Source organism: Tamandua tetradactyla, chromosome 13, assembly GCF_023851605.1.
Source record: "Tamandua tetradactyla isolate mTamTet1 chromosome 13, mTamTet1.pri, whole genome shotgun sequence".
NCBI classification, from domain to species: domain Eukaryota; kingdom Metazoa; phylum Chordata; class Mammalia; order Pilosa; family Myrmecophagidae; genus Tamandua; species Tamandua tetradactyla.
Window position 1 is genome coordinate 37,422,879 of NC_135339.1, and position 23,185 is coordinate 37,446,063.

At 37.9% G+C, this 23,185-nt stretch overlaps 1 protein-coding gene across 1 annotated transcript in view; it reads left to right on the forward strand.

The window, feature by feature from the left end:
• The window catches only part of CCDC6 (coiled-coil domain containing 6), a 143,399-nt gene that overhangs the window by 69,810 nt on the left and 50,404 nt on the right, over nucleotides 1–23,185 (forward strand). The window contains exon 2 of the mRNA XM_077125252.1: nucleotides 12,278–12,427. Coding sequence (XP_076981367.1) covers nucleotides 12,278–12,427 — 150 coding nt within the window. The remainder of the gene's footprint in view (nucleotides 1–12,277; nucleotides 12,428–23,185) is intronic.

Here is a 23,185-nt window from a genome sequence, read left to right on the forward strand (position 1 = left end):
CACAGGCAGACCAGTTTTGCTTCTATCCCTGTTTCAGAAACAGTGGCTCTTTTCCTGGGCCCTGGTGGCTGGAGGGTTTGCTGTCCCTCTTTAGTAGCTTAAGGCTTTTTGAAAAAATTGAGATATAATTCATATACCGTAACATTGACACTTTTAATTCAGCATCTTTTGGTAAAGTTGTGCAACCCTCACCACTACCTAATTCCGGAACATTTTCATCACCCCAGAAAGAAACCCATTCATAATCACTCCCTTCATTTCCCCCTTCTCCCAGCCACTGTAAACTGCTAATCTACTTTTCTATCATTGTGGATTTGACCATTGTAGACATTCCATGTAAATGGAATCATTTGGATTAATTCTTAGGTTTTTCAGTTTCTTAATTTGCTTTTCAGCTGGGTTGAATTTCCTGTTAAACTACAAAATGCAAGATGGATTTAAACATTTATTTCAAGAAGTTCATATTTTCCTTTTTAAACCTGCCAATTTTAAAAAACTCTTCTTATTCACATTTTTAATTCAAACATTTTATATAAAATTATAGTTTGTGAGACTTGGGCTATCTGAAGTCTTTGTGAAGTTTGAGGGTAGGGTGTCTAGTGTATGTGTGTGAAGCTCAAAGCATATTGCTTCTGATGGCTTATTCATGGTGGTTTGTGTCCCTGTATGTGTGTGATTTTTGTTTGGGTGCTTAACATGGGATCCTTTTGCATTCTCTGTGTACATTCAACTTTGGTGTTTCACTTGTTGAAATTGTTGCTGCATGTATTTCCATGTCAGCACATCTAAACCATATTCTTCTTAATAATTCTATATTTCTTCCCATGGATGTACCTTAATTCTGTTGTTCATTTCCCCTTTTAGTTAAATGAATGGAGACTCTAGGAGATGTCACTGTTTTCTCTTTTATCCTCCTGTTCATGTACTCTCCCCAACCTTTTTACATGTAGTATTTTAATTTATCTTCCTAACCAACTCAGAGGGTGGTGCCATTATTTTCATTTTACAGAGGAGAAAAATGCAGCACAGAGCGATCACATAAGTCTCTCAGGGTCACAAAACTGGAGGGGAGCACAGCCACATTGCCAACAAGACAGTTTGTCTCTGGACTCTGGCAGTGTATATGAACATTCCCCAGGGCAGGATTGTTCAAAGTGCGGCTCGCAGTCTAGTGCAGAAACCTTATCACTGGTTTGTGATGAGATAAATTCGTAAATCAAGCATAAGCCTTTAGGAATGTTACAGTAACTTCATGTTCTCTTTCCAACAAGTGACCAGTGGATTCAGTTCCTGGTTCTGAGTGCGGACTGGATGAGTTATTGCTGACTCCATGTGCCGAGCTGTGTTTGTGAAGTGTGTGCAGTTCATGTGCAATGACATGCACACGAGAACACGTATGAGTCCACTGCAGTTTGGTGGCATGGGAGCTAACTGTTCTTTCACTAAAGATGGTTCAAGAAGCACCAGAAGGATTTCAAGCATAACATGACTGATAAAACTTGGTAACGATTAGGATCCTTTTAAATCACAAGGTTGAGTTCTTCTAGTCTTGAAAGTGACAGCTAGATGCTCCTTTTTCTCCTGCCCTTTGGTGCTGTAATTGTGACTTCGTCTTGGTATCGGGAAGAACAACACAGCTGTGAATCCTGCTCATGATTTCTGTTCTGATCTTTGTGTACTCAGTGATTTACTAGCAATTCTGGAATGGAATAAGTAATATGGATGCTTTAATTTATTGACAGTTAAAGAGCTTTAATGTAAACTAGTGTGCATTATGTGGAGGAAGCACAAAATAGCCTAGTGCTTCAGCAGATTAAACACAGAATTGTAATGCTTAGGCCTCTCATCAAAACCATCTCTCTACTAGTCCTTCGAATAGAAGAAACACAGGTACTTATGGACTGTCTTCTACATCACCTACCACGCACCCCTGCAGTACTGGCACTTAAATGTTAAACAGATTTCCACTGGACAGTGTTCTGTGTTAATAAACCCATTGGTATGACCAGTGGTTTGATCAAATCCTATAACTTCCAGCCAGTTTTCAATTATCATCATAATCATCATCATCAGGGATTCTGCTGAACTGCATACCTCCCAGAATTTTCAAGATGTGCTCCTAGTGTTATGGAATGGATCCCCTCCTCCCACAAACTTGTTCAAGTCCTAACCCCTGATTCTGTGAATGTGAACTCATTTGTAAATAAGATCTTCAAAGGTCCTATTCATTAAGATTAAGTCAAACTGAGTCAGGGTGAGCCTTTATCCAGCATGACCTGAGTCCTTCTAAGCAGAGGAAATTTGGACAGCATTGGAGTGGGAGAGAAGGAGGTCATGTGGGAGAGAAATGGCCAAGTGACAGAGGCAGAGGTTGAGTTATGCATCACCAGAAAGTCAATACAAGAGCACTGCAGACTTCAGGGAAAGCATGATCCTGTTGACACCTTGATTTTTGACTTCTACCCTCCGAAACTAAGACAGTCATTCCTCCTGTTAAGCCTGCTGGTCTGTGATACCTTGTTACAGCAGCCCTGGCAAACTAAGATGCCTAGTAAATGACCATTTGTATTAGTTAGGTTCTCTAGAGAAACAGAATCAACAGGGAACACTTGCACATATAAAATTTATAAAAGTGTCTCACGTGACGGCAGGAATGCAGAGTCCAAATCCACAGGGCAGGCTGTGAAGCCGATGACTCCGATGGAGGGTCTGGATGAACTCCACAGGAGAGGCTCACCAGCCTAAGCAGTAATGGGGCCTGTCTTCTCTGAGTCCTCCTTAAAAGACTTCCGGTGATTAGATTTAGCATCACTAATTGTAGAAGACATAACCCTTTGGCTGATTACAAATGGAATCAGCTGTGGATGCAGCTGACGTGATCATGACCTAATCTTATGGAATGTCCTCATTGCAACAGGCCAGTACTTGCCCAATCAGATAAACAGCTACCACAACTTGGCCAAGTTGACACGTCCCTAACCACGACACCATTAAAGAACAGGGTCTCATTCAGTTTTCTGGCTGTGTGTTTGGTGGTTCCTACTATCCTAATATTACAGTTTCAGATGCTGTTTCAAACTGAGACATTAAGATTACTAAAATGTAGGTTGTGGGTGAGTAGACAGAATAGTAGATTTAAATAGCTAGAATTATATTTAAATAAATTCCTAAACCTAAAAAATTAAAATAATTAAAATAATAATTAGAATCTGCCTGGATTATTAAGTATTAAGCTCTAAGATAACCGAAAACTGGCTGGAAGTTACAGGATTTGATCAACTATTGTTCATACCAGTGGGTTTATTAACACAGAACACAGTCCAGTGGAAATCTGTTCAACAGTTATCTGATTTTTATTATTGAAGCAGGTCATCAACCAACTTTTAAAAGTTATTATTATTATTATTATTTTTGACAAATGCAAATATATATTACCTTGGCAGTCACTTGAACTTTCTCCTGATTGTATCCTTTTACTTATAACTGCTATCTAGTAGATAATTTCTTGCCTTGGAAAACTCCTTTTTCTCATTCCTGACATATCAAGGTTTGCATCTTTCTGTATGATTTTGGTTTTGGCACTTGAATTTTCTTGTCAGTAGCAAGTACTGTTGTTGAGGGTTTTTGAATTTTCCTTCCTGTGCTAATCTTTGAGCTCCAAAATGCCACTGATAAAGAACTAGGAATCTTAAGCAACCTCTTTGAATCTCCTATCAAATTTGTGTCTGGTTATAGTATCAGTGGGTCAGAAGAAACTTTGTTTTTCTTTAGCCATAGAAACTTGTGCTCACTTGGAGTATGGATACTTAACTTTGTGATGACTCAGGTAAAAATAATTTTTTCTAAGAATTTTTTCAGTGCTTTATTTTCCCAAAGGACTTCATAAATTTCTCGTTTTTTCCCATCCTTTCTTTTTCATTTTCACATATTATATGTTTTTTATAAGGTAAGAATGATGGAAATATGCTTTATACACTAATTCTCACATGAATACCTGCTGAGTGAGGTCTAATAAAAAACGCTAACAAGCAAATAGAGTTATAGAATCTAATAGCAACTAGAATCGAATTGGGCATTAAAGTGGAATCATAGGCTCTTCCGTTTCCCCCGATCGTCCCAGTCTTCAATTCTACAAATGTAAACAAAACATCAGTAAAAGGTTTCACCTTCAGAGAGTTCCTAAATTTCTTTTCACACGTTTTCCTTTGTTAATGAAAGTTTACTGTTACAGGTTAATCCTGATCCATTTGTTGCTGTTGAAATGCCACTTTATTGAACTTGGAAGTGGTTAGGTATTCTCAGATTTTCAAGCATTTCAGATAAAATGGAGAATATTGTGATAAAACCTACTGATGGGATTTCCTAAGGTAGCCTGTTTTCCCTCCCCTCTGCCTGCCTGTTGTCTACTCCCCAGTTTTTTGGACCTACAGTGCCCAGCAAATGATGCCGAACCTTCTATCTTTGCTCCTAGGCAGCTGTCTTCCCGGTTCCTGGCTCCTTTGGGAGGCATACAGTTGAAAGTTGAATGGTTTAAGCCTTAAAACAAAAGGTTTCTTTTGAGATTAGGAGAAAGGTAAAACCAGGATCTAAGATTGAGATAATAGTGCACTAGTGTGGGTAGAAAGCAGCAGGGAATAGAAGTCAGAATGGATGCTCAGTGCCTTCCTGTGAGGCGTGGTTCCTTCTCTCATAATGGAGAGTTTACCTTCTTTATACAGTCTCTGATCCTCTATATTTTTATTTTGTGAATTTTTCTGAGGTTGTGTTGGATATAGTGTCTTGTCTTTTTGTCCTCATTATTTTTTATTCCTAAAATGAGCAGTACCAACTGTGAAAAGGGTGAGCTGTAGTTTCAGGATTTGGGTACTGTATTGGTTTCCTAAGCTGTTAAAATGCAATATACTAGAAATAGAATGGCTTTTACAAAGGGAATTTATTAAGTTGCAGGTTTACAATTGTAAGGTCAGAAAAAATATCCAAACTAAGGCATCCAGGGAAAGATACCGTCACTCAAGAAAGGTCAGTGAGTCTGGAATACCTGTCAGCTGGGAAGGCATGTGGCTGGTGTCTGCTGGTCCTTTAGCTTCTGGTTTCAAATAGGTTCCCTGGGGATGTTTTCCTTCTGCATCTCCAAATGGCTCTGTGTGTGTCCACTTTGAAAATTTTTCCAAAACGGTTCCTCTTTTTTTTCTTTTTAAATATATTTATTGAGATCTTCATGCACATACAGTCCACCCAAAGTATACAATCAATGGGCCATAATATCATCAAGTATTTGTGTATTCATTATCATTATCATTTTTAGAACATTTGCATCACTCCAGGAAAAGAAATAGAAAGAAAAACTCATACATCCCGTACCCCTTATCCTTCCCTTTCATTGGTCACTAGTATTTCAATCTACCCAATTTTTCCCCCCTTATTATTTATCTATTTATTTTTATCCTTATTTTTGTACTCATCTGCCCATACCCTATATAAAGGAAATATCTGACACAACGTTTTTACTGTCACACAGTCACATTGTAAAAATATGATTGTCTTCAAGAATCAAGGCTACTGGAACACAGCTCAGCAGTTTCAGGGACTTCCCTCTAGCTACTCCAGTACACCATAAACTAAAAAGGAATATCTATATAATGCATAAGAATAACTTCCAGGATAACCTCTTAACTCTCTTTGAAATCTTTCAGCCACTGAAACTTAATTTGTCTCATTTCTTTCTTGCCCCTTTTGGTCAAGAAAACTTTTTCAATCCCATGATGTGATGTCTCAGCTCAGCCCAAGAGTTCTGCCCCGGGTTGCCAGGGGAATTACACCCCTGGAAGTCATGTCCCACATAGAGGAGCGGGCAGTGAGTGCACCTGTCAAGTTGGCTTAGAGAGAGAGAGAGGCCTCATCTCAGCAACCAAAGAGGTAACTCTTAGGCATGATTATAAGTAGGCTTAGCTTCTCCTTTGCAGGAATAGGTTTCATAGGTTCAAAAGTCAAGGTTGAGGACTCAGCCTATTGATTTTGTTGTTCCCACTGCTTATAAGAATATCAGGCATTCTCCTAATGTGGAAGTTGAGTATTTTCTCTTTTCTCCTCAGTCCCCCAAGGGAACTTTGCAAATACTTTTTTATTCTATGCTGAAATTACTCTGGAAATATATCAGGCCATCACACTAACTTGTACAAATCAACAGGATCTCATGTCCTTTTCAAGATTTTATGTAATTATGGTGTTCAGATAAACTGACCATACAAGTTAAAATAGATAATACACTACCCAAAATATAAATTTTGCACAAAATAAACAGCTTTCCCTTTGGTCTCACACAGAAATTGAAGTTTTAAAATATGGACCGTATCATCCATTACCCTGTATTCTGATTCACGTTAGTCCTATCCAGATCAACTTCATTCATATCTCTAATTGAAATCTAATCCCTTTTTCAACTTTTTAAACAGTTGTTGTATGGGATAATGCTGACTTCCATAGCTTCAGAGCTCTTACTCTTAAGTTTCAGGTGTTACATACATGTCTGAAATTTCAGGGAAAGACCAGGTTATGCACAAATAGCTCAGCCTCTCAGAATTTAGAAATAATGTTTACAACTTCAGAATGGATGTGACTGCTTTAAGAATTTACAATCTAGGACCCTTTACAATAGGCTCCAACCTGATAACCCATACTCTCAACTTCAGTTCTCTAAGTTTGTATAGTATAGTTCACATGAGTGATGCATGATAATATTTGTCTTTTTGTTTCTGACATTTAACATACTGTTCTCAAGGTTCATTCACCTATTTGCATGCTTCACAACTTCATTCTTTCTTGCAACCGTTTAGTAGTCCATTGTATGCATATACTACAGTTCCCCCTTCCTTCCCTCAGTTGTACCCTTAGGCCACCTCCATCCATTGTGCCATAAACGCCAGTGTGTAAATATCCATTCTGGTTCCCACTCTCAGTTCCTCCAGGTATATACCTAGCTACGGGGTTGTAGGATCATATGGCAGACATACCCCTTGCCTCCTGTGGAGCCACCACACTGCCCTCTGGAGGGGCTGCACCTTCCCTACCGACAGTGAATAGGTACATCTCTTTGTCCACATTTTCTCCAGCATTGTTTCTCTCTGTTCTGTTTTAAGCAGTTTTATTTGCTTTTCATGCAATCCAACCTGAGTAACAAATCAGTGGTTCCTGGAATAATCACTTAGCCATGCCTATACCACTACAATCTATATGAAGACATTTTCTTTTCTTCCGCAAAGAATCACATACCTTCCCCCCTTATCCCCCACTTGTTGACATTTAGTTTTGGCATAATGCCTTTGTTACATTCAATGGGAGTATATTGCAATGTAACTGTTGACTATAGACCTCAGCTTGCACTGATTGTATTTTTTCCTGTATAACATTCCATTTTCAGCCCCTTGCAATGTTAACATTCATTTGTTCTCTCTCATGCAGAAACGTTCTTATATTTGTACGTTTAATCACCATCATTGTCCACTCAAGGCATTCCTAAATTATACTGTCTCAGCCTTTATCTCCTATCATTCCTTCTGGTGTCATACCTACCCCCAGCCCTTCTCCCCCAACCATACTCACATTCAGCTTCATTCAGTGTGCTTCTATTATTGTGCTACCATCAGATAGTATTGTGCTATCTGAATTTTTACAATCAGTCCTGTTGTACACTCTGTATTCCTTCAGCATCAAATACCCAATCTCTGCCCTCTTTCTATTTCCTGATAACCTTTGTTCTTAACTTTGTGTTTAACTCCCAAGTTTACTTATCAATGTTAGTTCATATTAGTGAGACTATACAGTATTTGTCCTTTTGTTTCTAACTAATTTCATTCAGCATAATGCCCTCAAGGTTCACCCATGTTATATGCTTCATGACGTTATTCTGTCTTAACAGCAACATAATGTTCCATTGCATGTATATACCACAGCTTGTTTAGCCACTTATCTGTTGATGGACATTTAGGCTGTTTCCATCTCTTGGCAATCATGAATAATGCTGCTATAAACATCAGTGTGAAAATGTCCATTTGTGTCCTTGTCTTCATTTCCTCTGAATATACACACATGCGCGCGCGCGCACACACACGCGCACACACACACACACACACACACACACACACACACCCCTAGTAATGGTATTGCTATATCATATACAATTCTATACTTAGCTTCCTGAGGAACCGCCAAACTGCCTTCCAGAGCAACTGCACCATTTTACATTCCCACCAAGAGCGGATAACTGTGCCTCTTTCTCCACATCCTCTCCAGCACTTGTCATTTTGTTGTTTTTTAATAATGGCCATTCTAGTGAGTGTGAGATGATATCTCATTGTGGTTTTGATTTGCATTTCCCTAATAGCCGATGAAGTTGAGAATTCTTTCATGTGCCTCTTAGCTATTTGTATTTCCTCTTCTGAAAAGGGTTGTTCCTGTCTTTTGCCCATTTTTTAAATTGGGTTGTTTGTCTTTTTGTTGTTAAGTTGTAGAATCTCTTTTATATATTCTAGATAATAAACCCTTATCTGATATATGGTTTCCATATATTTTCTTCCATTGTGTAGGCTGCCTTTTTACTTTCTTGGTAAATTTGTTTGATGCACAAAATTGTTTCATTTTTGATGCCCAGAAGATTTAATAGTGCTTCCCTTTTAAAGGACTCTGGTAAGCAACCCCACCTTGAATTGGTGGAGACACATCTCCATGGAAACAACTTAATCACAAAGATCCCACCCAACAATATTGATCAGTATTAAAGAACTGGGCTTTTCTGGGGTACACAACAGTTTCACCCTGACACAGGGACCTTGAATCTTGTTCTGCTGGATGGTTTTCTCTGTGCTTTCAGATGCTATTTATAGCTGAACAGTGCCCCCCTCACCCCCCGCCCCAGTTAGAACCAAGAAGTGGCAGAAGCTTAACTTAAAGATAGGCCTCTGTCAGATCTTTGGTTGGCAAAACTAACCATACCCCTAAGTTAGACAGGCTTTATTTTCGTTATTTTATTTATTTCTTTCTTTTTATTGCATAAAATAACATATATACAAAACAATAAATTTCAAAGTACATTGTAACAAGTAGTTATAGAACAGATTTCAGAGTTTGATATGGGTTACATTTCCACCATTTTAGGTTTTTCCTTCGTGCTGCTCCAAGACACTGGAGACGAAAAGAAATATCAATATAATTCAGCAGTCATACTCATTTGTTAAACCTTATTGTCTCTGTTACAACTTCACCTTCTCCTTTGATCTTCTCTAAATCACTAGCTTTTTCATGTTAGAAAGGGCTGTTGATAATATAGGATGGGAAATAGAACTAGCTTGATGTTCTGGAGAGGCTGGCCCCTCTGGATTTCAGGTCTTATCTGGCCTATGAACACATGTGGAGGGTGCAAGTTTCTGGAAGGTAATCGTAGTACATGGAACCCTTGTAAAATCTCACATAGAGCCCTGGGTGTTCTTTAGGGTTGGCAGGAATTGTTTTGATTGGGGTTTGGCAAACCATGATAAATAGCAATATCTAGCTGAAGCTTGTGTAAGGGTAGCCTCCTGACTCTATTTGAACTTTCTCAGCCACTGATACCTTATTTGTTGTAATTGTTTTTTTTGACTAGGAAGGTATTGTGGATCCCACAGTGCCAGGGCCAGGCTTATCCCTGGGAGTCATATCTATGTTGCCAGGGAGACTTGCACCCCTGGATGTCATGTCCCACATAGTGGGGAAAATAATAATATTACTTGCGGAGTTGGGCTTCAAGAGAGAGTGGTCACAATTAGATAGGCTTTACTGGGCTTCACAGCAGTTCTTATTCCTTTAGAAATCCTAAAAGTGGTATTTTCTATTAATAGGCTTAGTCTAGAAGTGAATGGAAATTCTAAAATGGTGAATAATTGTGTTTGCCAAAGCCTCGGTTTCCCCTGATGGTTACACATCACTTTCTTTGGAAGGCACCTTCAGAGCAGGTCTAGTCCTCATCCTATACTACTTTCCTTTACCCGCTGCTCTTGAACATCTGTCTTCCCCCATCCTTTATAAAATTTGTCACTTTCCCCAGGAAGAACACTAGAAAGGAAACTGGGAGGTCTGTGATCTACAGACCCTGCTAAGTTTCAGTTCTTTTTTTAAAAATTTGGTAAAATGTATTGCCCCTATAACTTGATGGTTAAATGGAGTGGGGCTACATGAATATACTCTCAGGGCCCAGCCTCTGCTGCTCAACTCCTCACTTTTAGGCCCCTGTTTAAAGAGGCAGATGGTAGGCGAAGTCTTTGAGTCTGGTTCTCTTTTACTCCTTAATGATTCAAGGTTCCAGTGTTTGAAAATATTAGATATGAGATAATGTACAAGATGTTAGATCTGACTTGTTAATGAAATTAATCGTATGGCAAACACGCTTTTGAATTCTACTTCCAGAATCACCAGCAGAAGCATTACAGTTCCACTCCACCCTTTTGCTCTGTAACTTTTTGAATAATCAGAATTCCAATCATGTAGGACTTTGTCCGTCAAAACCAGATAAACAGGTAGCTCGACCAGATTGCAGGCTTGGATGTATATAGCAGATATGCCTTAAATACATACCTTGAATTCCTTTCTCTTACACTCATATAAGAAACCTGGAGATCTTGATGTATATGACTTTTGTAGACATGTAGGGATGAATTTAAAGGGGGGGGGGGGGAGAAGTACCAATCTACAGGGATTTTCCTTGCCTGTAGTGGAAACAATAAGACATTACAATGTGCTAATAATGTATGAAGTGTGTAAGAACCACTGTGGTGAAGGATGCTTACTTGGTATCTGTGGCTAATTAAAATAATTTTGCTAGCCAAGTGATGTATATTCTCTTTTGCTCATTCTCCTGGCCAAGCCAGGATGGCTTCTTAAAAAACTTGAGTGCTAGGTCTTCTCCACAGTTACCACCTTTTATACAATTCTGTTTCTCCATCTAAACTCTGTGTGGTCTTCAGTAGAGTAGCTGGGCAAGCAGTTCTAGAGATTGCTGTACTTCTCTAGGGCTGCTGTAATTGAGAGCAAGGGCAGTGGGCTACACAGAAACCAAGGCTATCAGGGATGTCGGTGTTGGGGGAGATAGTGAATTTGTAGTGAAATCTCAGCCATCAGAGCTGAAAAAAGCTGGTGGACATTTTGACAATAAAAGGTGATAATTGCTTAATGGGGGTTCCCTTTTCTCTCTCCTGCCCACAGGGCCCTCTTGTAGTATTATAAATGACAGGCGCTGGAGGCTTGGAATTCAAGTAGCTTTCCCTTCACTTGGCAGATAAAATAGGAGTGTTTTATTTGGGATTAATGCATCAAAATGTCATGGTTTAAAAAGTACTTTGATTAGAGTTGAGTCCCCTTGAACCACATGAGCTCTTTCTGCAGAGTCTTGATTGGCGAGGTTTTTCTGTTTATTTTGTGAAAACATTTGGAAAGTAACGTCAAAAGAATATTTTCTTTGCCACTGAATTATGTCTGACCCCGTTTCTTCTGTGTTTTAAAAATTCAATAATGCCCGTCCTTGAATAATGCCTGTCCCATGCTTTCCTCCCAAGAACCCTCCCATTAGTGAGATAAAGTAAAAACAACACCAAAAACTTCTCTCTATCCACCTTTATCTCTCACCCCCTATATGCCCATTCCTTTGCCATAATTCTGTTTTCGTCATTTGGTGTATTTCCTTCCAGTCACAATGAAATGAATATGTTAATGTATCTATGTGTATCTGTATTGCTTTGCTAATAGCATATCCAATCCATTTCAGTATCCTAAGAAACAGGTGACATGATTGATTTTCCTTATAAGTGAATTGAATACCTCTGTCCTAGTAAAAAGTGATGCCTCGAAATTTTAGTTGCAAACCTTTGAGAGGCAGTGATGTAGAGAGTTATCACAAATCAATGTATTTACCACAGAATTAGATTTGTCTTCAAATGTAAAAAGGAACTTGCTGTATTCTGGATATTGATTTAGGATTGTTGTATAAAATCTCCAAACTGATCTTTGCTAATTTCCATGAAGTATCACTTTAAGAAGGTTAATACATGGTGTAGCGAGGCTGTTTGGGCTAATAGTAAGATTTGCTTTTATGGTGGCTGCTGAGTTCCTCTCTTTTGTGCTTCTTGGGTGTGTTGGCTCATGTTAAAAATAGAGCTCCAATTAAAATGGGTGCCCTCTCTGGAAACAAGAGTTATGTTTCAATTAGTGAATTTCCTGTTACCTCACCATGTGTTTTTGTTTTGTTCTTAAACAGCAAGCCAGGGCTGAGCAGGAAGAAGAATTCATCAGTAACACTTTATTCAAGAAGATTCAGGCTCTGCAGAAGGAGAAAGAAACCCTTGCTGTAAATTATGAGAAGGAAGAAGAATTCCTCACTAATGAGCTCTCCAGAAAATTGATGCAGGTAAATTATCTTTTTTACCCTTTCATTTTCTCTGCTCATTTTCCTGTTGGGGCGGGGGGACTTTAATAGAGCACTTTGCTTGAAGTGTTTGCTGATGAGATTGTAGCCAAGGTCCCTCCTAGGTTAAAAATACTCAAGTAAAGGTGGCAGCAGTGTGATCCTCAAGACTTGGTGCCATAGCTTGTCTCCTTAGGGAAGTAAGACATTTTACAGTCTGAGCATTTCAAAAGATTGCTGATGAGCATGTGCTGTGTTTGTGTGTGTGTGTGTGTGTGTGTGTGTGTGTGTGTGTATACGTATAGGCTTTTGGAAATATGGGGATTAACACCAAATGTGAAAACTCGCACCTTTTATGTTGAGTCAGTAATGAATATGGCAGCCAGAGGTTGGCCTTGTTCACTAAAATGAATATATAAAATGAAATGCCAGTTTTAGAAAAAAGGTATCCATATTAGTTGAAATTACCTACACTCAGCCATGTTCAAAGAAGGAGTAATATGTCACTGAATAGGTAATGCATTGATATTAAAACTGATGACAACATTAATTACTAATAGTATATGGAAGACACCACACAAAACATAAAGGAAAAGTCTTGGTTTCTGTGACTCAGGGATTCATTTCTCTGTCTCTTTTTCCTTCTTTTTTTTCCCCTCAAAGCTTGCTAGTAGAGTACAAAAGTGAAAGTTCTTTGGGAAAAATATTTTGTGGATTAATTAATATGAATTTCAGAATAAGTGGGATATTGAGTTTTCGTTTTTAACATGGCATGTCCAAAACAGCACGTATAAAATTATCCCAAGGGGAACTTATTTTATTACCCTTTGTCTTTAAATGTCTGTGAAAGGTAGAAATAGCTCCTACTGTTTTCTGTTCACTGGCATTATTGACAATTACGTTCATTAGTTGGGTTGAAATACCATATTTTAGTGGGTTTGTAATAAAGTATTATTTGAGGCTTTTAAAATCTTTCCTAGATCCTTTTCTTACCTCCCAATGTAAATGATATTATTAGAGAAGATTGGAAGTTTTGGTGTAGAAACTTTAATATTAAGACCAAGTGTGATGGTCCAGACTCTTTTTGCTTTTTCCCTTTTATTCTCATTTATCTGCCTAATTACTGGATAAAAATACTCATGCAGTCTTGCACAAAACTTGATTTAATGGTGGAAATTGAAATGTGAAGAACAGAGGTACTCAGGCATTATTGTATAGCAGGAGATGTATGGCAAAATTTCTGCACCGAAACTTTTTGTTTATTCATGTGCATTTTGATTTAGAAAAAGAATAATGAGGGAAAAGGTTAGTTTGACCCTTGGCAGCATTAGTTGATTTATTCTGCACGTTGCTTCTAGCGCTTCAGGGATGCAATTATGGTTTGTTTTTTTAGCTTACTTTGTAATCAGGTGCCCTAGTTTTTAACACTGCAAGATAGTTTTTTTTTCCAGCTTACATGACTTTTAGGATTATATATCTTTGACCAAAGTACATTATAAAGCAATAAAAAATGTAGCAAGCCCCTGCTGCTTTTCTCTATGAAGACTCATCTTCAGTGATTACATAATTTATGGTTGGCCTCTCATTCATTTTTTATAATCCTGTCTACTTCCAAAGACATTACTGTTCCTTAAAATATGAAACTAGGTAAGAGACATGAGCAGCAGAAAAGGACGTCATTTGTGGTAATAACACTTGGCATAAGAAGGCTTGAGCTTAAAATATAAGTTCTGAGCATCCTAGCAATAAAACCATAACCTGGAGAAATGTAGTATTTTTTTTTCATAGTTCTTATATCTAAAGAAATAGTTCTAGTTGGTCAGGAGAAAAATTCATATGAAACATCTTTTTGGGGGGTGGATCTTTCTGAACAGGCTGAATAGTATATCCACCGAACAATGCAATGAACTATTTTTGCCAAAAGTTGTATTTAATATGTAGCCCTCATCTTCATGTGGCCATGTCTTCGTCAAAACAAAGGGTGGCTTGAAGACATGATTCTATGAAGACGTTGTTTGGGCAGCTTCACGTGGGTCTGTAGCTTATTGGTGTAACTGGTAGAATTTGGACAAATGGATGGTTTGCCTGTCCCTGAAATAATCCTTTCTTATCCCAGCTTGGTCCTTAGACTTTTGAAAATGAGATAGATAGCAGGTACTGTCTATGTTTAGCATTTTTCACCCAGAGGCCAATGATAGAACAGTTTTTGTCACCTTGCTTTGACTGTTGTCACTGCTAGTGATTGGACAATGCTTTTATGTGCATTTCAAAGGGATCCTTTGATCCTGAGAGCAAAGTGGGATTATTGCTATGGGAGACACTTCCCACAGCATTTGCTATGACAGAGCAGTATCTAAAACCTTTTAAAATGAAACTGTTTATTTAAGTGTAGCTGAGGAAATCCGTTTGCCCCTTCAGAAGATCATCTGCAAGATATCTCAAACCCCCCAAACGTGTTAATCCTCACCAAAACGAACCACAAGAAAAAAAGAAAAAAATGGCATGCAGCTTTCCTCCTTTGTTTTTGTATGTATACAATGGATAGACACATAATTATGTCTAATTTGTGGAAACACTTTTCTAAACTATCTACATTTTTCTCAGCCCAGATAGACTGACTACCTGATTGGTAAGAAATTGTCCTAAAATGAACCTTTAGTACTTTACATGAATCTAGCATAAGGTGGCATCAGAATTAAACTCTGTTCTGAACATGGAAGAGAAGTTGTAGGTTATTCACTTATAATTAAAAATTCACAAGATGTCTTGTGAACGAAACTCTTCATCAAAATTAGACATGTAGCGTGGACCTTGTGGCGGTGGAGGGGGGGGAGTGATGCTTTAAAAGACTATTCTGCAGCATGTTAACAGTGATTATACTTGGGTGCTAAGTTCACAGGTTATGTTTATTTTCTTTGTGCCCCTTTCTTTCCAATTTGGTAAAGGTAACATGCATTACTTTTACAGTTCGAGAATATCTTATTTCTTAAAAGGAAATGCAAAAGTTTTGATGCCTGTTTTCTCCTTCTGTTTTGAAACCCCTTCTGGATCACTGAGTTGAAGAGCTCAGCGTTTTGCTATCATCGTCGCGTCTGTTTGTCCCCAGTAGGCTTGTAAGACCCTGACCGTTTCAGGACCACTTGCAGGTTTTGGAAAATTCTGAACTGCCGACATCATTCAGAACTAGTAAAATCAAAATCCTCTAAGCTTGACTTTCTTGTTAGTCTTTGATTCACCCCCAACTCGCTCTCTGCTATAAAACTTTTTTTTCCCTTCAATTCCTAATTCCTCTGGCTAAGTATTAACAACTAATCATCAATGGCAACTGAGAGCCCTGCCATTGCTGAGATTAATAGGGTTTTAACAAAAACAGGGTTTTCCTACCTGCTTTCCACTTTCCCGCTTCCTGCTCTTTGGGGAGCCTTGTCTTTTTTATTTGACTGTTGGCCGGGCACTTCTCTGCCAGTACCACTGCCAAAAGTTAATGAGTTCTTCTTTTTTTATTGTTGTTAGTTTTCTTTTGTAACCCTGGAACTGGGCTGGGATAAGAAGAGTACTGGTATATTACCTATATCTCTGAATCTTTTCAATCTAATCCAAGTTTCAAATATCTGATCTTATGATAACACTCAGGTTCGTAGTAACTGTACTTTTGATTCATGTTTGAAGTTGAATGTGGTCCTCAGAAAGTGTCATCATTATATAATAGAAATTATTATACCTATACCCTTACAGGACGGGGCACATTTTTGTTGATGATTGTAAGTACTTAAGAACAAACGTTTTCTGGATCTCTTCTTAAATTGTATGTCTTATTTTTATTACTGACTTAGTCTCTGAGGTTAGAACGTCTCCTGGAATTAAAGTATTGAAGTTTCTATGGAAGGATGATACACAGAGGAAAGGAAGGAAGTTGTGGCAAAAACCACTGCTGAATCTGCCACTACCATATGATTTATAGCTGAGCAGTTCAGGAGGATGTCATATGACAGCATTATGCTTCTGTCTCTGCACAACAATAAAACTGGGAGGAACACTTTCAATAAATGCCTAAATTTGCACACCCTCCTGGACAAAAGGCTCACCAGTTTGTTTGTCCTCTCTGTCTCTCCCCCGATTCTGGAGAATTTGTTTCTCCTTCCAGTGCCACTTTAGTGGATTCAGACTCTTCTGGAGTTTATGCTTCCCTAACCTCATTGAATGAATAGGGTAGCATTTCAGGTCTCTGGCATCAAAAGTGACTATGAACTCTCATTCCCTTCTCAAGCTTATACGGAGGATCAAGGCTGCCATTCTACCACCACCCCTCCCCCACTGGTTTCCCAAGTTGCTAAGATGACAGTGAGATTATTTTGTTTTGTGCTGGCAGCAAAATCATATCAAGATGATAAATATGTATGAAACCTTTTTAAATTAATTTAAAGGGTACCTAGGCTAAGATTACCTTTGCTTCAGATGAAAACTTGGTTATCCCATGGCAGGGAAGAAGAGACCTTGAGATATGTCCTTCATTAAGGAGGCTAAAACTGTGGATGTCTTTGTCTTGTTTTTTAGTTTTTCTAGACTCTTAATACCCGTCAGAGAAATTTGCTATCATATCATAGCTAACAAAACAGCTGAGGTAGAGTTTTTTTCTTTTTTCTTTTTTTTTTTTACATGGGCAGGTACCGGGAATCAAACCCGGGTCCTCGGGCATGGCAGGCAAGCACTCTTACCTGCTGAGCCACTGTGGCCCACCCTGAGGTAGAGTTTTATTGTTGGTTTTATTATTAATTTTTATTCCAAATTGTCTGAACCTTAGCATTGTCTACTCTTTGTTTCTTTTCATGGAGCAAGAGGTGTACATGTTGGATTCACAGTACTTCTGTAGAGACCTCCTGGAATGTTTTAATGCATTTTAAATATTGCAGCTACTAGCGGCCAATGTATAAGCCAGAATTCTCCAGTTAATAGCGTGGTCCAAATTCCTCTGTGCAACATGATTTGCATTGTGATTATAAAGCACAATAAGTTTGAAGTAGTTCTTCAGTTTTGAGAAATCACTGAGTTTCTTTAAATCATAGAGACAATGTATATATGTTCATATTGTAGCTAAATTTGATGTACTAACCCAGGGTCCCAAGAATTTGCCAGCAACAAGAAGGCATAAAAGCTACATGCTGATATATTTTTCTTTTTGGACATAAAATGTGACATAATACAGAGAGAGGGAAAATAAAAGTAGATGTAATAAAGTGAAGCTAGTTGAGAGCTTTACCAGAGTGGTTGAGAAGCACTGTTATTTGTGTTAGAAAGGTGAATCTTGTCTCTTAAGGGATATTTGGCCCTTTTATAGATGGACTTCAGCAATCACCAGAAATACTTTTCAAATGGCTTTAAAACTTTATAGTAATTAATATTGCAATGTTTTACATTTTGTGGGTAGGTTATTTGATATTAAAAACAATTTACAGACAGCTTAGTCAGTAATTTCCTTAAAATGCAGACTTATATCCTATTTAATTATTTATAAACTAGATAAGAGAGATGAAGCTTTTTATTTTTATTTCTAATAATATCTCACCTCACAATGAATTCTTTCTTTGGGCTAAACACTGTGTTTCTCAGAAGTAGCTGCTGGTTTTTATAAAATGGATTTTCAGTGCACTATAGGTTGATGCCAGGCCTTATTTGTGTTGCATCTTTTTTTTTAAACTTTATTCCTGAGATTTTTTGCAGGTGTCATTTCTTTTAGTGGTAATATGCTATTGGGAAGCTCGGAAACTCAAAACCTAGTCCTTTCGGCATTCTGAGTGGATGGGGCAAGTCTGACATTGTGTTGGAGCCATCTGCTCGGAAGAGAAGGCTTTACCCTACTCTTTGGGGTTGAGTGCTGACAAGGAACTAAAATAAAAAGTAATTAATTTTCTGAAAGGATCTAGCTTCTTTCCCCCTTGTATTTATACATCCCTTACATTTCCCTTACAATTGTAAATGACTTGCCCTCTACAAAATGTCATTAGATATTTCAGACAACCCTCACTGAGGATAAATAAAGCCAAGCAAAATACTTTTAAATTTTTATTAAAGCATCAAAGAATTAGCAAGGTAGTGAAGAACTCTTGAACTGAGATCTGGGGGAGGACAGGACTCAAGAGAGGGGACCTCAGTATCTAGGGCTGCTTTTGTCCTAAAGATCAAGTCACTAAGAAACAGCTGAGAAACCTAGTTGGTAGTTTCATGGTGCCGGGGTTATAGAACTCAAAGTTGGTGCTAGCCAGAGGTGAGCACTCTGATAGATCACCCCTCACTTTAAGCTGGATCATAAGGGGTTACACCCCAGAGCAAACCCATTTTTTATCACCTGGATGAACCAGAAGAGATGAAGCTTTGATTTTGGATTAAGGTAGACCCAGACTTATAGTACTGGCTAAAGGAAATGGATCTTTTTCTGGAAGAAGACACCATTGTCCAGGCTACAAAATTGTTGTTCTCCAAATGATTGTTCAAATACAATGTCCAGAATGTAGTCAAAAAAGAGCCAAGCACATGAGGATATGAAATTGCATAAATGTGAACCAACAGAATATAATAGAAGACTTCACAGATACTTGAGATATCAGATTTATCAGACATAGGCTCCAAAGTAATCATGCTTGCTACATTTAAAGAGATAAAAACTGAGCTTGAAAGCTTTCAAAGGGACATTGAAAAATCATCAAATAGAAATTTTAGAACTAAGAACTGCAGTTGCCAAAATTCAGAATTCAGTGGATGTTTTTAATAGCAGGATAGATAGACCTGAAGAGAAAATGGGTAAGCTTGCAAACCAGTCAGAAGAAACTATCCAGGATGCAGCCTAGAGATTCAGCAGCATGGAAATTACAGAAAGGTAATTGGCAGGCCTGAGGATACAGTGAAAAAAGTTCTCCTATGTTGAGTTGGGATTCCAGAAAGAAAAGAGAAAGGGAATGGGATGAAAGCAATATTTGAAAAGATAATAGATAAGGATTTCTTAGAGCTCATGAAAGACAGCAGTACAAGAAACTTACTAAGTCCCAACAAGAATACAGCCATATCCAGAAAAATCACAGTGAACCTCAGAATAGTAAAGATAAGTAAAGGGAAAATCTTTACGGCAGCCAGAAGGAAAAAAGACATATTACGTTTAGAGAAGTGACAGACTGGTTTCTCAATAGCAAAATGGAAGCCAGGAGAGAGTGGAATAATACTAAGGTCCTGAACAGAAATAACTTTGAAGGTACTTTTTAAAAATTAAATTCCATAGTTTATTCAGATGTCCTCATTTATATTCCTATATATTTTAATTAGGCAAATTACAGGTTTACAAAAAAATTATGTAAAAAATACAGAATTCCCATATAGTCCCCATTAGTACTTTGCATTAGTGTGTGCCTTACAGTTGATGAAAGAATATTATTTTATAATTAACTAAACCCCATAGTGTGCATTAGCATTCACTGTGTTAAACAGGCCTATGTTGCGTTTTTTTTTAAATATTCTGGTAAAATATATATAACTTAAAATTTACACCTTTTTAACTATATTCAAATATATAATTCAGCGGTGTTAATTATAGTCATGATATTGTGTTGTCATCACTACCATCCATTGCCAAAATGTTTCCATCAGCCAAAACATCAGCACTGTACCAGTTAACCATTAACTCCCAGTTCCTTATCCCTACTCTGGCCCCTGCTAACCTGTATTCTCCTTTGCTACTCTGAATTTGCTTATTTTAGTTATTTCATATCAGTGAGATCATACAGTATTTGTCCATTTATGTTTGAATTATTCTACCGTTAATGCCTACTTTCATATTTATTTATTTTTTAATATTGCACCGTTTCGAGTCCCTTCCCTTTTCCTTTGTAATACATTTTTCATATATTTTCTTTGTGGTCTCCATGGCGCTAAAACTTGACATACTAAATCTATAACAGTCACGTTTGATTTGATACCAACTTATCATTGCTAGCATGCCCAGACACTGTGCTTGTACTCCTCCATCCTCCCCACCTTTTTGTTGTACTTGTTACAAGATATATCTTTATAGATTGTGTGTCTAAAGCCATCGATTTATCATTGCCTTTTATGCATTTGCATTTTAGAACCTGTAAGAAGTGAAACATGCTGTTACATACCAAACAATGGTACTGGCATTTGTTTTTCCCCATATGGCTTCCTTAACCAGAGGTCTTTATTTTTTTATGCCACCCTGATCCACTGTTTAGTATCCCTTCCTTTCACTTGGAAGAACTTTCCTTAACCGTGTTTGTAGGCTAGGCCTAGTGGTGATGAGCTCCCTCTGTTTTTCTGAGAATGTCTTAATATTGCCCTCATGTTTGGCAGACTAGCTGGATACAAAATTCTTGGCTGACCATTATTTTCTTACAGCACTTTAAGTATTTCATCCCACTGTCTTCCTGCCTCCAGGATTTTTGATGGGAAATATATTGGGACTCCCTTGTACATTGCACATTGCTTTTCTCTTGTAGCTTTCAAAACTCTCTCCTTGTCCTTGGGCAGTATACTACTATGTCTGCATGTCATTCTCTTCATGTTTATCCTGTTTGGGGTTTGCCACATTTCCTAATTTTGCATGTTCATGTCTTTTGTTAAATTTGAGACATCTTCTGCAATTATTTATTTGAATATTCATGCTGCCCTTTTCTCTCTCCTCCTCCTCAGGTTCCCATAATATATCTCATAGTAAACTTGATGATGTCCCATGGGTCTCTTAGGCTCTGTTTACCTTTTTTTTTTTTTTTTCCTATTTTTCCCCTAAACCTGAACCACTTCAACTGTCTTGCCTTTGCATTTACTGATTCTTCTACCAGCTCCAATCTTCTGTTGAAACCCTCTAGGGAATTTTTCATTTCAGTTATTGTGGTCTTCAACTCCTGTTTGTTTGGCTACAAAGGCTTCTTTCTCTTTGAGATGCTCATATTGTTCATTGTTTTCCTGCTGTCCTTTAATTCTCTGTGTTCTTCTTGAGCATATTGAGGACCACTTTTTTAAAGTCTTTGTCCTGTTATGTCCATGCCTCGTCTACTTTGTTGATGGTTTCTGCATTTATATCTTGTTCTTTCAGATGGAACATCATTTCCTGTTTCTTTGTCTTGTGATCTTCTGTTATACAGTATACATTTTATTATTTAGATGATAACCCTGGGATTTAGTCACTGAGCTCTGTTCTTTAAGCTTGCATCCAGCTAATGATGACAGAGATTTCCTTGAGTGCTAAAAGTTAACAAAAACTAAACATACCAGTGCAAAAAACACCTTTTACTATTTTTGCAAATTGGCACAGTATTGATTAGTGCCCTCATATTGAGAAGATCAGCCTGAGGCAAATGCAGAAGCAGGGTCCTGTCAGTCATTTCTGAGCCTGGATCTTGTCCTGGGCTTCCCCTTGCTTTTGGCCTTAGGAGTTCCTCTGTTTACAAGAATTTGAATGCCCCCTCTACTCCCTATGGAATAGAATTTTTCCTTCTTCCAGGTGTTCTATCTTATGATGTTAAAGCTGAGAATGCTTTGTCTCAATCCTCTTTGACTTAATTGTTTCTTAATACTGCTTTAGTTGTCTGTAAGCTACTTCTGCCTCAGAGCAATTTCTAGAAAGATCAGCCGAGAAAGTTTCCTGGCTCAAGCTTTCAGGCTGTCATCTGATAGATTGGCATAGACATACAGATTCCCCATGCATATAGGGGTTACTCTGCTCCCTGCAGAGCAGGGCCAGAGACTCACAATGGGAGTGCAGGCCAGCTCCACAGAGCTCTTGGAAGGGAGTAATGCAGAGGTCAGGGAAGGAGAGGGGGAGAGGCCATATAGGCAGCATGAACTTCTCCTACCATTTTTAAAGCTGCGTTTTCTTTATTTGTTCCTTGCCGAGTTACAACAACCCTTTAACTCTTTTCCAGAGGTTTGAGGAGGGTGACTCTGCCAGTTTTTGCTAGTTGTTCAAAGATACTGTGGGGGAAATAGCATCCTGGATCTTACACCACCTTACACCACCATCTTGGTTGACCAGAAGCCTAATGTGATATTTTGTACCCAGCAAAAATAATCAAGAATAAAGGCAAAATAAAAATATTCTCAAGAAAATAATTTATTTCCTGTACTAGAGTAACTTTTCAAAGACATACTTCAAGTAGAGTGGTCTTGAGAGGCAGTCAGAGATACAGGAAGGTATTAAGAGCAAAAAAGCTATCTTTTTGCAAGTGTTTAATTATATCAATTATGATTAATTTTAACTATCATTAAAATACATAACAATAGTATATAAGTTTGGAAATGGAATTAATTAGTTAAGGTGTTATCAAGTCTTTGTGTGTCCAGGAGAAGAAAAAAGGTATTCGTTTATAATAATAATACATACATACTTGTAATTACTAAGATACACAGAAAAGACTGAATCAAAGTATATAACTTCCAAATAATAAAAGGGGAAACAATTTTAAAGGATGATATAATGAATTCTTGAGGAGGTAAGAATAATGAGAAAGTACAAAATAAGATGATATATTTAAATCCAAGTACATCATAATAAAACTGTCTGCGCTAATGAAAAGTCGAAGAGGATAGCCTCAGTCATTGGCTAATAAACTTTCTGTATAGGGCAAAATCATGTTTTTTGTGCGTGGGCCATCCAGTCTGTTTTGCAGCTACTTAATTTTCCTAACTGTGCGCAAACTGTGTAACTAAATGTGCATAGCTGTTTTCCGATTCTTGCAGTAGATTAAATAATCTACCTATATA